The sequence below is a fragment of the Podarcis raffonei genome, chromosome 1 (assembly GCF_027172205.1).
Source record: "Podarcis raffonei isolate rPodRaf1 chromosome 1, rPodRaf1.pri, whole genome shotgun sequence".
NCBI lineage: Eukaryota > Metazoa > Chordata > Lepidosauria > Squamata > Lacertidae > Podarcis > Podarcis raffonei.
In genome coordinates this window covers 2,906,569-2,917,854 of record NC_070602.1, presented here as the reverse complement: position 1 = coordinate 2,917,854, position 11,286 = coordinate 2,906,569, and the positions used below count along the sequence as shown (strand labels likewise).

At 49.1% G+C, this 11,286-nt stretch overlaps 1 protein-coding gene across 1 annotated transcript; it reads left to right on the top strand.

The window, feature by feature from the left end:
* The first annotated feature begins 3,808 nt into the window (after nt 1–3,808).
* LOC128411019 (hemojuvelin-like) lies at nt 3,809–10,418 on the top strand. The gene is made up of 3 exons (XM_053382995.1): nt 3,809–4,511; nt 6,248–6,750; nt 9,292–10,418. The coding sequence occupies exons 1-3, from the start codon at nt 4,427–4,429 to the stop codon at nt 9,907–9,909; spliced, it is 1,206 nt and encodes a 401-aa protein (XP_053238970.1). The 5' UTR covers nt 3,809–4,426; the 3' UTR covers nt 9,910–10,418.
* The last annotated feature ends 868 nt before the right edge of the window (nt 10,419–11,286 follow it).

Here is an 11,286-nt window from a genome sequence, read left to right as displayed (position 1 = left end):
GTTTTCCTTTTTTGCTTGCTTTGTTTATTAAATTCAGGCCCCTCTTCTCCTCCAGACTGAAGCTCCCCTGCTGCTCTGCATGATTTCTGAAGGTGGAGCCTCTCCTCTTTACAGTTAACTGAGAATAGCTTTCATGGTGTTTACCTCTTACCTTTCTTTGGTCTTGCGTATTTGGGGCAGGAAGCTGCTCAAAAACGGTGTGGACTAGTAACTTTTGAAGCCTTGTTTGCGAGGCCGATTTAGAGCTGGAAAGGAGTCACAAGGACTAGGTAGTTTAAAGCTGTCTCTAAACATCCTCCATCCGGTTTACTCCTTCCTTGAAAATCTCGCGGGAGGGACATCATTGAAAAGGGCCAGCTTTTAAAATTGTTGTTCAATGAAAAGTACGGTAGTCACAGGTGGCTGTGATTTGTAGTGGAAGAATGGCAATGGGGGGAGACTGCATAAGAAGCCTTTTCCTGTTTGGCTGTCTTCCTGCTCTCAGTGCCACCTGATGCCTATTTCCCTGCTCTGATTTCCTTCTCTCCCGCTTGCTGTTCCACCTCGCAGGGTTGTGTGTATGTAGCTGAAGGTCCAGCCAGCCCCTTGCTTTGAAATCGGAGATGTTTGTTGCTTTCCAGGCTGGTTTCAGGCAGAAAAACTCACCAGGGGCCAGGAAAAGAGCAGGCCAGTGACCTCTGGGTTGCTGCCTCTTCTCCTGACCTCGGCATGCAGTTGATTCACCTCCGGCGATTGCCAGAACAGCTGATCTCCATGAAGGGGCTCATACATGCTCAGTGGCAGATCACCTGTCTAGCAAGCACAAGGTCCCAGATTCAAGAGACGCCTGCTTGAAATTTGGGAGAGATGCTGCCGACCTGTGTGGGCAATATAAGGCAGCTTCCTATGTCATTTACTGTGGAAGAACAGCCACAATAAAAAAGGTTGCACCTGGGAATGAAACATCTCGCAACCATGTTTTCCTTGACTTTATTTCAGAAATGACTTTAAAAAACTCAGTGGAAGAGCTGTACGATTTCCCCAGCTGTAGGTGGCTCGTTGTTTTGATATTCCGGCTGATTAGATTTCCCGGGACGGTTGCCAGCATTTCTGATTATTATTTTTTAATGTAAGCATGATAGAAATTTGTAAAATTACGCATGGCGTGGAGAAAGTGAGGGAGAAAAGTTTTTCTCCCTCGAGAGCTCATAGACGTCTAACGAAGCTGAATGTTGGGTAATTCAAGATAGATTAAAAAGTACCTTCTTTGCATAATATGTGATTAAACTGCGGAACTCCCTCCCACAAGAGGCAATGATGGCCACTAACCTGGATGGCTTGAAAAGAAGATTAGGCAGATTCATGGAGGAGGAGAGGGCAACTGATGGTGACTAGCCAGGATGGCTATGCTCTGCCTCTTCCATTGAAGGCAGCAAGGAGGAGGAGACAGTTTCTCTTGTGCTTGAATCCTGCTTGCAGGTATACGATAACGGCCATCTGGTTAGCCACTGTGAGGACAGGTTGCTGGATGAGATGGGCCCCCTTTGGCCTGATCCAGAGGGCTCTACTTACATCTGATTTTTCAACATCAACTTCATTGGACTGGTCTTGTTGTGCAGATTTCTGCCTGAGTCCAAGGCTGTAACTATGGGAGAAGCAAGATCTCCTTGGGGTGTTAATGCATCTTGTGATCAGGTTGTATATATGTGCAAATACTGCAACCAGCAGTATTCCTCTTATGTACTAAAGTTTAAAACCACCTTCTTGAACTGTGTCTAGAAGTGAATAAGGAACCCGTGCAAATATTTAGGCTAGCATTTTATGGGCTAATAAAACATATCTTTGGTTTATAAAAAAAATAAATCCTGGATGTAACTCCATTGACTCTGATGGAACCATCTAATGGAAGATAAGGCTAAGGGTTTCTTCAACATCAACTTCATTGCACTGGTCATGTTGTGCTGATGCCTGATGATCATCTTCCAAAGCAACTACTCTACTCCAAACTTAAAAATGGAAAATGTAATGCTGGTGGTCAACAAAAGAGATTTACAGACTCTCCTAAGGCTAATTGTAAAAAATGTAGTATAAACACCAACAACTGGGAAACACTGGCCTGCGAGCGCTCCAGTTGGAGAACAGCCTTTACCAAAGGTGTCCTGGGCTTTGAAGACACTCGAACTCAGGGCGCAAGGGAAAAACGTGCTAGGAGGAAGGCACGCTTGGCAAATCCACACCGTGATCATCTCCCGCCCAGAAACCAATGTCCCCACTGTGGAAGGACGTGTGGATCCAGAATTGGCCTCCACAGTCACTTACGGACTCACTGTGAAAACCGTGTTTATGGAAGACAATCTTACTTGGCTACGAGGGATTGCCAAAGAAGAAGAAGATTTATGTCTCCCTGGGCCTGTGGACAGACTGGCAGAAAAGCAAAAACCACAAGGAAGCACACACAAGCACACACTGCAATCTTTTTCAGTGGGGGAGAAAACCACATGGGTGCCCGAGAAGGTGGCTGCTGATGCCCACAGAGAAACCATGCCAGTGATGCCAGCTCTATCCTTCTTTATTCCCTGCCATGCCTCTCTAGGAATCATCCTTGGCATTCATCCATGCACGTAGACAGGAGTTATTTTTGGGGGGAGGGGGCCAAGACACCCTCTGTCCGGCTCTGTCTAGCAGATTCGGAATGAAACGTCTCAACAACAGTTGCTTTCTTTTGACCCCGAGCACTCAGAGAAATTGCCCAAATCTCCCTTCCATGTCTGCTTCTAGTTAAATATTTTTACTTAATGTCTTGATTTGGAGCGGGCAGCTGCCCCTCCCGGGCTATGAGTCACATTTGCATCCGTTCCCCCACCATTGAAGAACAAGGGAAATTGCATCCAGGACTTGTTGGTGGGGAAAGGGAGTGTTATTATTAACGCTTCCCTTCAACAATGTTCCCAATGAAAATCAAAATTATATTATGGCATGGCGGTAAGAGTGTTGGCCTGGTAGTAGACGGGTAGCCTGTGCGAATCCTGAAAGCAAGCTGTTTTATGCTGGCAGTAGTTTGTGCCCACAAGCAACCTTCCTGCCATGCAATGCCCCCTGGCGGCAGCCTCCAGGGTTGCCCCACCATGCAGAGCGCATTGCAGTAATCCAACCTTATGAATGCATGGGCGACTGTGGTCAAGCTACCTCGATCCAGAAGTGGCCATGGCCAACTTGCGGGCCAAAGCCTTTATCTCATCACCAGCTGTCTATGGCTCCCAGGCCGGGTGGTGCAGAGGGTGCCTTGGGCGATCGAGTGGTTGATCATTAGCTCCCGCTGCGGGTCCGGAAGCAGGGACAAAGTTTGTGTGCTGTTGTTTGCTGACTTTTGCAAAAGGTCACGCCGATATGTGTGGCCCAGCAGGATGGGGACATGTGCAGCTTAGCACAAAGTCGGCGACGGAGCCTGAGAAGAGAGGGAAAGGCCTTCTCGAGAGGCGAAAGCCAAGAGAGGAAGGTCTTTCTTGCTGATGGTTGGTCCACCCTGGGCAAGGAAGCCAACGGAGGACAGAGCAGGGAGCCTCTGAAAGGAGATGGAAAATGGAGGGGACAAGTGTTATTGCAGCAGTGATGGGAGTTGGCCAGCCTGAATTGGGTCACCGGTCATCTGGCTGGTCCGCTGTCTTCTCCGATGGATGTTAGAGGTGTGACAGGGGCTGATGGTGGAGTCGTCTTCCAAAGGGAACCCCCCACTTCAGAAGGTTTGGGGCTGTGCCTTGGGTCACCAGAGAGGGCCCATGGGATTATGAATCGTAGAGCTGCAAGGGACCACTGAAGGACATCTGGTCCAACCCCCTGCAGTGCAGGAATTGCAGGTAAAGTATCCTTGACAGGTGGACACCCAACCTCTGTCTGAAAACATCCAGTGAACTGCAGGGGGTCTTGTGCTCCCCTGGGAAGCAAAGGTCTCATTTTTTTCCCAGTGCTTTTCTGGGAAACAGCCCAGCAAAGATACTTCCCAGGTAAGCCCTGCCTTCATAGAGGCCTGACTGGACGAGATTTATAGCATGGTCCAAATTTCAAGGAAGCCCCAGCGAACCTACTCCCAGGTAGCTGGATATGTGAGAACAGGATGCTGCGTGATCCAGAAGGCTCTTCCTGTACGTTCTGAGGGGATCAGAGCTCTTAGTTTCCAAGACGTCAGAAACTATTGTCACAAAACTTTGTGGGGTGGGGGGAAGCGACATTCACTGTGACAGCAAGTGACTTGGTTTTTTGGGTTATTGTTTAAAGGGAAAAGTGGGATCTGGACCATGCATGCAGGAGCGCAGAGTACACACAGGATGGGACCTTGCCAATTTATAGGCTGTAGATCTCTTGACTGTTCTTTCCTTCCAGTGAACCAGCATGGGAGAACAGTGAGGAGAGGTTTGGGTGACCCTCGTGCGTCACCTGTGAATGGATCAGGATGCGGGGATCTGCCTGCTGCCAGAGGCCTCCAGAGGCTGGTGCCTTCATTAAAGTGCTCATCCTCCTCCTGTTCTGCAGACACGGTAAGGGGCTTGGCGCTTGGGTCATTTGTCAGAGAAAGTTGCAGCTTTGGTGGGCATGGGAAGGAAGGAAGGAAGGAAGGAAGGGAGGGAGGGAGGGAGGGAGGGAGGGGCTTGGCTTGGGAGGGCCTCTTTGTAGTGGCAGAGTATGGAAGGCTGCTGGCGGTCAACTCTTCATCAGATCTTTAAAATCCTCAGTCGTGTGTATCACAGTTGTAAGCAGGTCTACTCGGATGCAAGGTCCTCTGAGTAAGTGTGCGTAAAAATGCCATCTTGAAAGCGCAACCACTGCACATGCCAGCGTTGCCTCAACATTTGCCTCATTCCCCACTTCTCAATTCCAGAAGTTTGGTGGTGGACTACAGCTGCTTAATGGTGAAAGAATATTACTCAGTGCATGCCCAGAGATCACCCATCCAACCTCAGGCCGAACCATTGCCGTATTTCAATGCTTAAGAATGTTAATAATAATAATAATAATAATTAATTTATTTATGCCCCGCCCATCTGTCTGGGTTTCCCCAGCCACTCTGGGTGGCTTCCAGCAAAATATTCTCTAAAAAGGGCTGCCTTCAGATGTCTTTCCGTGTTTCGTAGATGAAAATACAATTCTGTGACTGAAAATGGAGAGCCTGTCCTTGGGGAGGAGATTGTTTTATTTATTTATTTATACTTTTCAGATTTATACATTTCACTGATTTTACAATCATTTTGACATTTCAAAACTTCACTTTCTTCCCCCTCTTTCTGCGGTTCCTTAAATTTATTTTTAATATCTTCTGCATATCCAAATTAACAATCCACATGAAATTTCTGGAATATTGGCCTTGTTTCGCTGTCCTGGGCTTCATCAGTAGTTAAAGCTCATATGTGATATTACATGACGGTGGATCTTATGCCGGAAATCCCTGTCTTAGACTCTGTGAAAGGATTCTGTGGAACTGTAACAACCTTTCATGTGGATTATTTGGACCTTATGAAGAGTCAGGTGGAATAGACACTAATACATGGATGGACCTTATGCATGAACTGACTAGAGAATGATCTGATCCACTGGTTCTTCTACTTTGTTCGATGGTTGAACTTTATGAATCGCTTCCATTGAAATTTATGATTTGATACATGAATTGTTGTTGTCGTTTAGTTGTGTCCGACTCTTCGTGACCCCCTGGATCAGAGCACGCCAGGCCCTCCTGTCTTCCACTGCCTCCCGCAGTTTGGTCAAACTCATGCTGGTAGCTTCAAGAACACTGTCCCACCATCTCGTCCTCTGTCATCCCCTTCTCCTTGTGCCCTCCATTTTTCCCAGCATCAGGGTCTTTTCCAGGGAGTCTTCTCTTCTCATGAGGTGGCCAAAGTCTTGGAGCCTCAGCTTCAGGATCTGTCCTTCCAGTGAGCACTCAGGGCTGATTTCCTTAAGAATGGAGAGGTTTGATCTTCTTGCAGTCCATGGGACTCTCAAGAGTCTCCTCCAGCACCAGAATTCAAAAGCATCAATTCTTTAGCGATCAGCCTTCTTTATGGGCCAGCTTTCACTTCCATACATCACTACTGGGAAGACCATAGCTTTAACTATATGGACCTTACATGAATAGTATACCTTATTTATCTAAGAACACAGCCGATTACGTCTCGTGTATATTGAGCATGCTTTACGTGACCGTAGGTTTGTTTGTTGTTGTTTTGGTTGTGATGATGTGGCACTGATTTTCTTCCCTCCCCTACCCCCCATCGTGCAGCTGACTCGCAGTGCAAGATCTTGCGCTGCAACTCCCAGTATCTGGCCGCCACGGAGAACCTGGACGACTCGGACGCGACGGGCGCTCGCTGCGACGCTTTGCGCGCCTACTCCAGCTGCACGCGCCGGACGGCCCGCACCTGCCGCGGGAACCTGGCGTACCACTCTGCTGTGTATGGCATCGAAGACCTCATGATCCAGAACAACTGCTCTAGGGAGGGACCCACTTCCCTGCCCCAGCCGCCCCAGCCGCCCCCCGATCACCAGGGCTTCACCTCCCTGGACATCTGCGACTACGAGAAGAGCTTTGCCCGCAAGCACGGGCGGGCCCCCACATACCAGCACTGCGCCGCCTTTGGGGACCCCCACGTGCGCACCTTCAGCGACCAGTTCCACACCTGCCGGGTGGAGGGTTCCTGGCCGCTCCTGGACAACAACTACCTGTATGTGCAGGCCACCAGCTCTCCCGTCGTGAAAGGGTCAAACGCCACTGCCATCAGCAAGGTAAAAGCTGCTCTTCAGCTTTTGATTGGCTTGTGCCGGCTGTTCAAGAGGGCGCTGTAGTCCCACAATATCTCTGGAGGGCAGCATGTTGGGTCCCTAATAATAATAATAATAATTAATAGTAATAAATGTCTCGGTGATTTCCAACAGATTCTGAAGGCAGCCCTGTTTAGGGAAGTTTTTTTCTGTTTGATATTTTATTGTGTTTTTAATCTGTTGGAAGCTGCCCAAAGTGGCTGCGGAGGCCCAGCCAGATGGGCGGGGTATATACAACACAACACAACACAACACAACACAACACAACACAACACTGGACATTTAAAACTTCCCAATAGAGGCCTGTCTTCAGAAAGTTGTGTAGATGGGCCGGGTATAAATATTATTATTATTATTATTATTATTATTATTATTATTATTATTACACTGGTACCACTGGTTGCGAACAGGATCCATTCCGGAGGCCCGTTTGCAACATGAAAAGAGCGCAGCCTGCAGCAGCACGTCTGTACACACGCGGGTTGCAATTTGCCACTTCTGCGCATGCACGTGATGTCATTTTGTGCTTCTGTGCATGCGTGAGTGGCAAAACCCGGAAGTAACCCTTTCCGGTACTTCCGGGTCGCCATGGGACATAACCTGAAAGAATGTAACATGAAGCGAATGTAACATGAGGTATGAGTGTATTATTATTTGACATCTGTTGGGAAAGCTTTCTACAAGGTGGGCATCACTACTTCTGCCTGGTTCCCTGTAACCTTCACATCTCCCAGTGAGGGAACCTCCAGAAGGCCCTCAGAGCTGGACCTCAGTGTCCAGACTAAGTGATGGGGTGGAGACGCTCCTTCAGGTATACAGGGCTGAGGCCGTTTAGGGCTTTAAAGGTCAGAACCAACACTTTGAATTATGCTTGGAAACGTACTGGGAGCCAATGTAGGTCTTTCAAGACCGCTGTTATGTGGTCCCAGTGGCTGCTCCCAGTCACCAGCCTAGCTGCCACCTTCTGGATTAGTTGTAGTTTCTGAGTCACCTTCAAAGGTAGCCCCACATCAAGGTCAAGGTACCCCTGCTCGTACGGGCCAGTCTTGACAGACTCTGGGGTTGTGCACCCATCTCACTTAAGAGGCCGGGGGCCAGCGCTGTCCGGAGACACTTCCGGGTCACGTGGCCAGCATGACAAAGCTGCATCTGGCGAGCCAGCGCAGCACACGGAAACGCCGTTTACCTTCCCGCCAGTAAGCGGTCCCTATTTATCTACTTGCACCTGGGGGTGCTTTCGAACTACTAGGTTGGCAGGCGCTGGGACCAAGCAACGGGAGCTCACCCCGCCGCGGGGATTCGAACTGCCGACCTTTCGATCGGCAAGCCCTAGGCGCTGAGGCTTTTACCCACAGCGCCACCCGCCCCACATACTTCCACCTTAGTTCACAGGCTTGAATCAGACTGGAAATCACCTGTAGCAGGAGTGGCTAACTAACGGCCCTGCAGCTGTTGCTGAACACCTTCTCCCAACCACCCCAACACCCAGCATAGCCTATGGTCAGGGATGTCGGTAGTTGTGCTCCAGCAACAACTGGAGGACAAGAAGTTTCCCACCTGCAGGAGCACACTGGGATCCATGGGAAGTGTGAATTCCCATGCTTCCCAGCTCAAACAGTTGGCACGGGAGCCATTGGAAACCGCAACTCCCATGGATCCCCGTGACGCTGTTGATGACAAGCCCTGCTTCCCCCAAAACAAAATTTGGGCACAGATCTGGTTAAAGCTCTGGAGACAAGCCAGTAAATTTGAAGAAGGCAAGGCACTATCTGGGCTACTTCTGATAATAGAGAGATCTGGAAAAGTGGTGAGCAACTGTGAGGCAAGGATGATAATAATAATAATAATAATAATAATAATAATAATAATAATAATAATAATAATAATTATAATTTATTATTTATACCCCGCTCATCTGGCTGGGCTTCCCCAGCCACTCTGGGCGGCTTCCCCCCCAAAATAATTAAAACACTGCAATACATCAAACATTAAAAGCTTCCCTTTTATTGGGTTTGCACCCAATCTCTGCCTGCTTTTGCTTCTCCAAGCCCTTCTGGTGGACAGCAGTCTTGCTTCCTTCCTCAGAATAAACAGGTCTCGAGGGTCCTCAGATGCCAGGGTTTCCCTTTTGCTGCACTTTAATCTTTTAAACGCGGGTGGCGTGTGGGTTAAATCACAGAGCCTAGGACTTGCTGATCAGAAGGTCGTGGTCTGAATCCCCGCGACAGGGTGAGCTCCCGTTGCTCGGTCCTTGCTCTGGCCAACCTAGCAGTTCAAAAGCATGTCAAAGTGCAAGTAGATAAATAGGTATCACTCCAGCGGGAAGGTAAACGGCGTTCGCCAGAAGCGGCTTAGTCATGCTGGCCACATGACCCAGAAGCTGTACGCCGGCTCCCTCAGCCAATAAAGCGAGATGAGCGCTGCAACCCCAGAGTCAGCCATGACTGGACCTAATGCCCAGGGGTCCCTTTACCTTTAAGCTTTTAAGATCTCTGTTCTTTTCAGCTCACCGTCATTTTTAAGAACATGAAGGAGTGCATCGACGAGAAGGTCTACCAAGCGGAAATAGACAACCTGCCAGTGTCTTTTGTGGATGGTTCCATGAATGGTGGAGCAAGGCCTGGGGGGAGCAGCCTGGTCATCTACGAGCGCACGCCCGGGCGGCATGTGGAGATCCGAGCAGCGCACGTTGGCACCACAATTGCCGTGCGCCAGGCGGGCAGGCAGCTGTCCTTCTCCATCCGGGCGGCCGAGGAGGTGGCTCTCTCCTTCACGGATGAGCAAGATTTGCAGCTCTGCGTGGGAGGTTGCCCGCCCAGCCAGCGCATCTCTCGAAGCAAGGACGAGGGCAGGGGTGCCCTTGAGAAGGCCCGTCTGCTGTGCAAGGAGAAGCTGCCCGTCGAGGATGTCTACTTCCAGGCTTGTGTCTTTGACGTGGCGACTTCGGGGGATGCCAGCTTCATTCTGGCTGCCCGCGGGGCGCTGGAAGACGGCGAAGCGTACCACCCGGACGTCAAGAAACTCCACATCTTCCATACCGACAGGGCCATGCTCCCCTGCATCTCGCCTCTCCTCGTTTTCACGCCCGTCATTTTAGCCTGTCGCATGCACTTTTATTGGTGACTATTTATATTCTGTAATGCCAAGGTATCAGCAGGTGTGGCTGGCTTCTCATAAAGGCCTCAGCAAGCAAAGCCAGGGCCTTAGAAGAATTGAGGAATGGGCTCCCCCAGCTCATGTTGGAATGTTGGTGCCCCTGGGAAAGCTCTCCCAATAGTCCTTGCTACCCTCTTTGTGTCTTGCAGACCACCTCCTTAAGGCCTGGGTGCTTCGTGGCATCCTTTGGAGCATCTGTTGCCACTGGGATCCATGGGAATTGTAGTTTCCCATGGATCCCAGAATTAAATTTTTTTTTTGGCACAGGGTGCATGGGAAACTTCGGTTCCCATGCATCCCAGTGAAAATGGCGATCATGAGCCCTGCTCCCCTGGAAACAACATGTTGGCACATCACTGGTTGAAACGCTGACGACTCCGAGGCTGAAGACAAGTGTGGAGTAGCAACTGATAAGTTTCAGGAACTGGGCTGAAACAATGAAAGTTGGACTCTCGGAGCGTCTACCTTATTTATTTATTTTTAAAGGGAGAGGATGGGTTGGGAGAAACAGAGCAACAAGTGCTGCACATCCTCAGGTAACCTTAGAAACCATGGCAATCTACCCAACACTGTAAGTTGTCATTGCTTAGAAACACTTTCTCCCAAAAAACAATTATGTGTTATTTAATTCCTTCTAAAAACTGGTGATCCATAGCTTGCTATGCAAATCTCTCTCACACAAATGCTGCTCACTTTAAGCCCCCCTCCCCGTGTCAGTGTTTTGGGTAAACTACTCTGCGCCTGAGTATCTGTCAGGAGTTATTCCTAACCAAACATGAAACCAGAAACTCCTCAAATATCGAAGGCAGGGGTGGGGCGCTTGTGGCAAATGGGATGTTGGTTTAACAGGATCTGGAGGGCAAGAGATATTCCCTGGAAGGGATACTTCGATGCCATAACTTGGAAGGCGTGGACCCTCAACTCATCAAGTCCCAAACGAACCCTGCTGTTCTCCCAAAGCCTGTCCGTTTGTTTTCAGGCAAATCTGTTTTCTGCCGCTTTTCATGATTCGGGATCTGGAGAGTGAGGTTTAAATGATGCACTAGAATGGTTCTGTTAAGGCTGGAGAGACAGCACTTCTTAAGAGAGCTGGGAGAATCTTGTGGTTGACTTAAAGAATGTCAATGAAAAAGTTCACATATTTAATATATTAAAGTTGACGACGTTTTGTTTGATAGTTGTATCGCTCAGTGGTCACCCTTTCCCACGGAGGCTGCTTGTTTGAGCCACATGGAACATGGAGCAGTGCTTTAGTAACTGGTTTTCCAGTAACTGCTTTTCACTGCTGCCTAAGACCCCATTTAAACCACCCATTTAAAGCCCCATGATATCACTTCAAGCAGC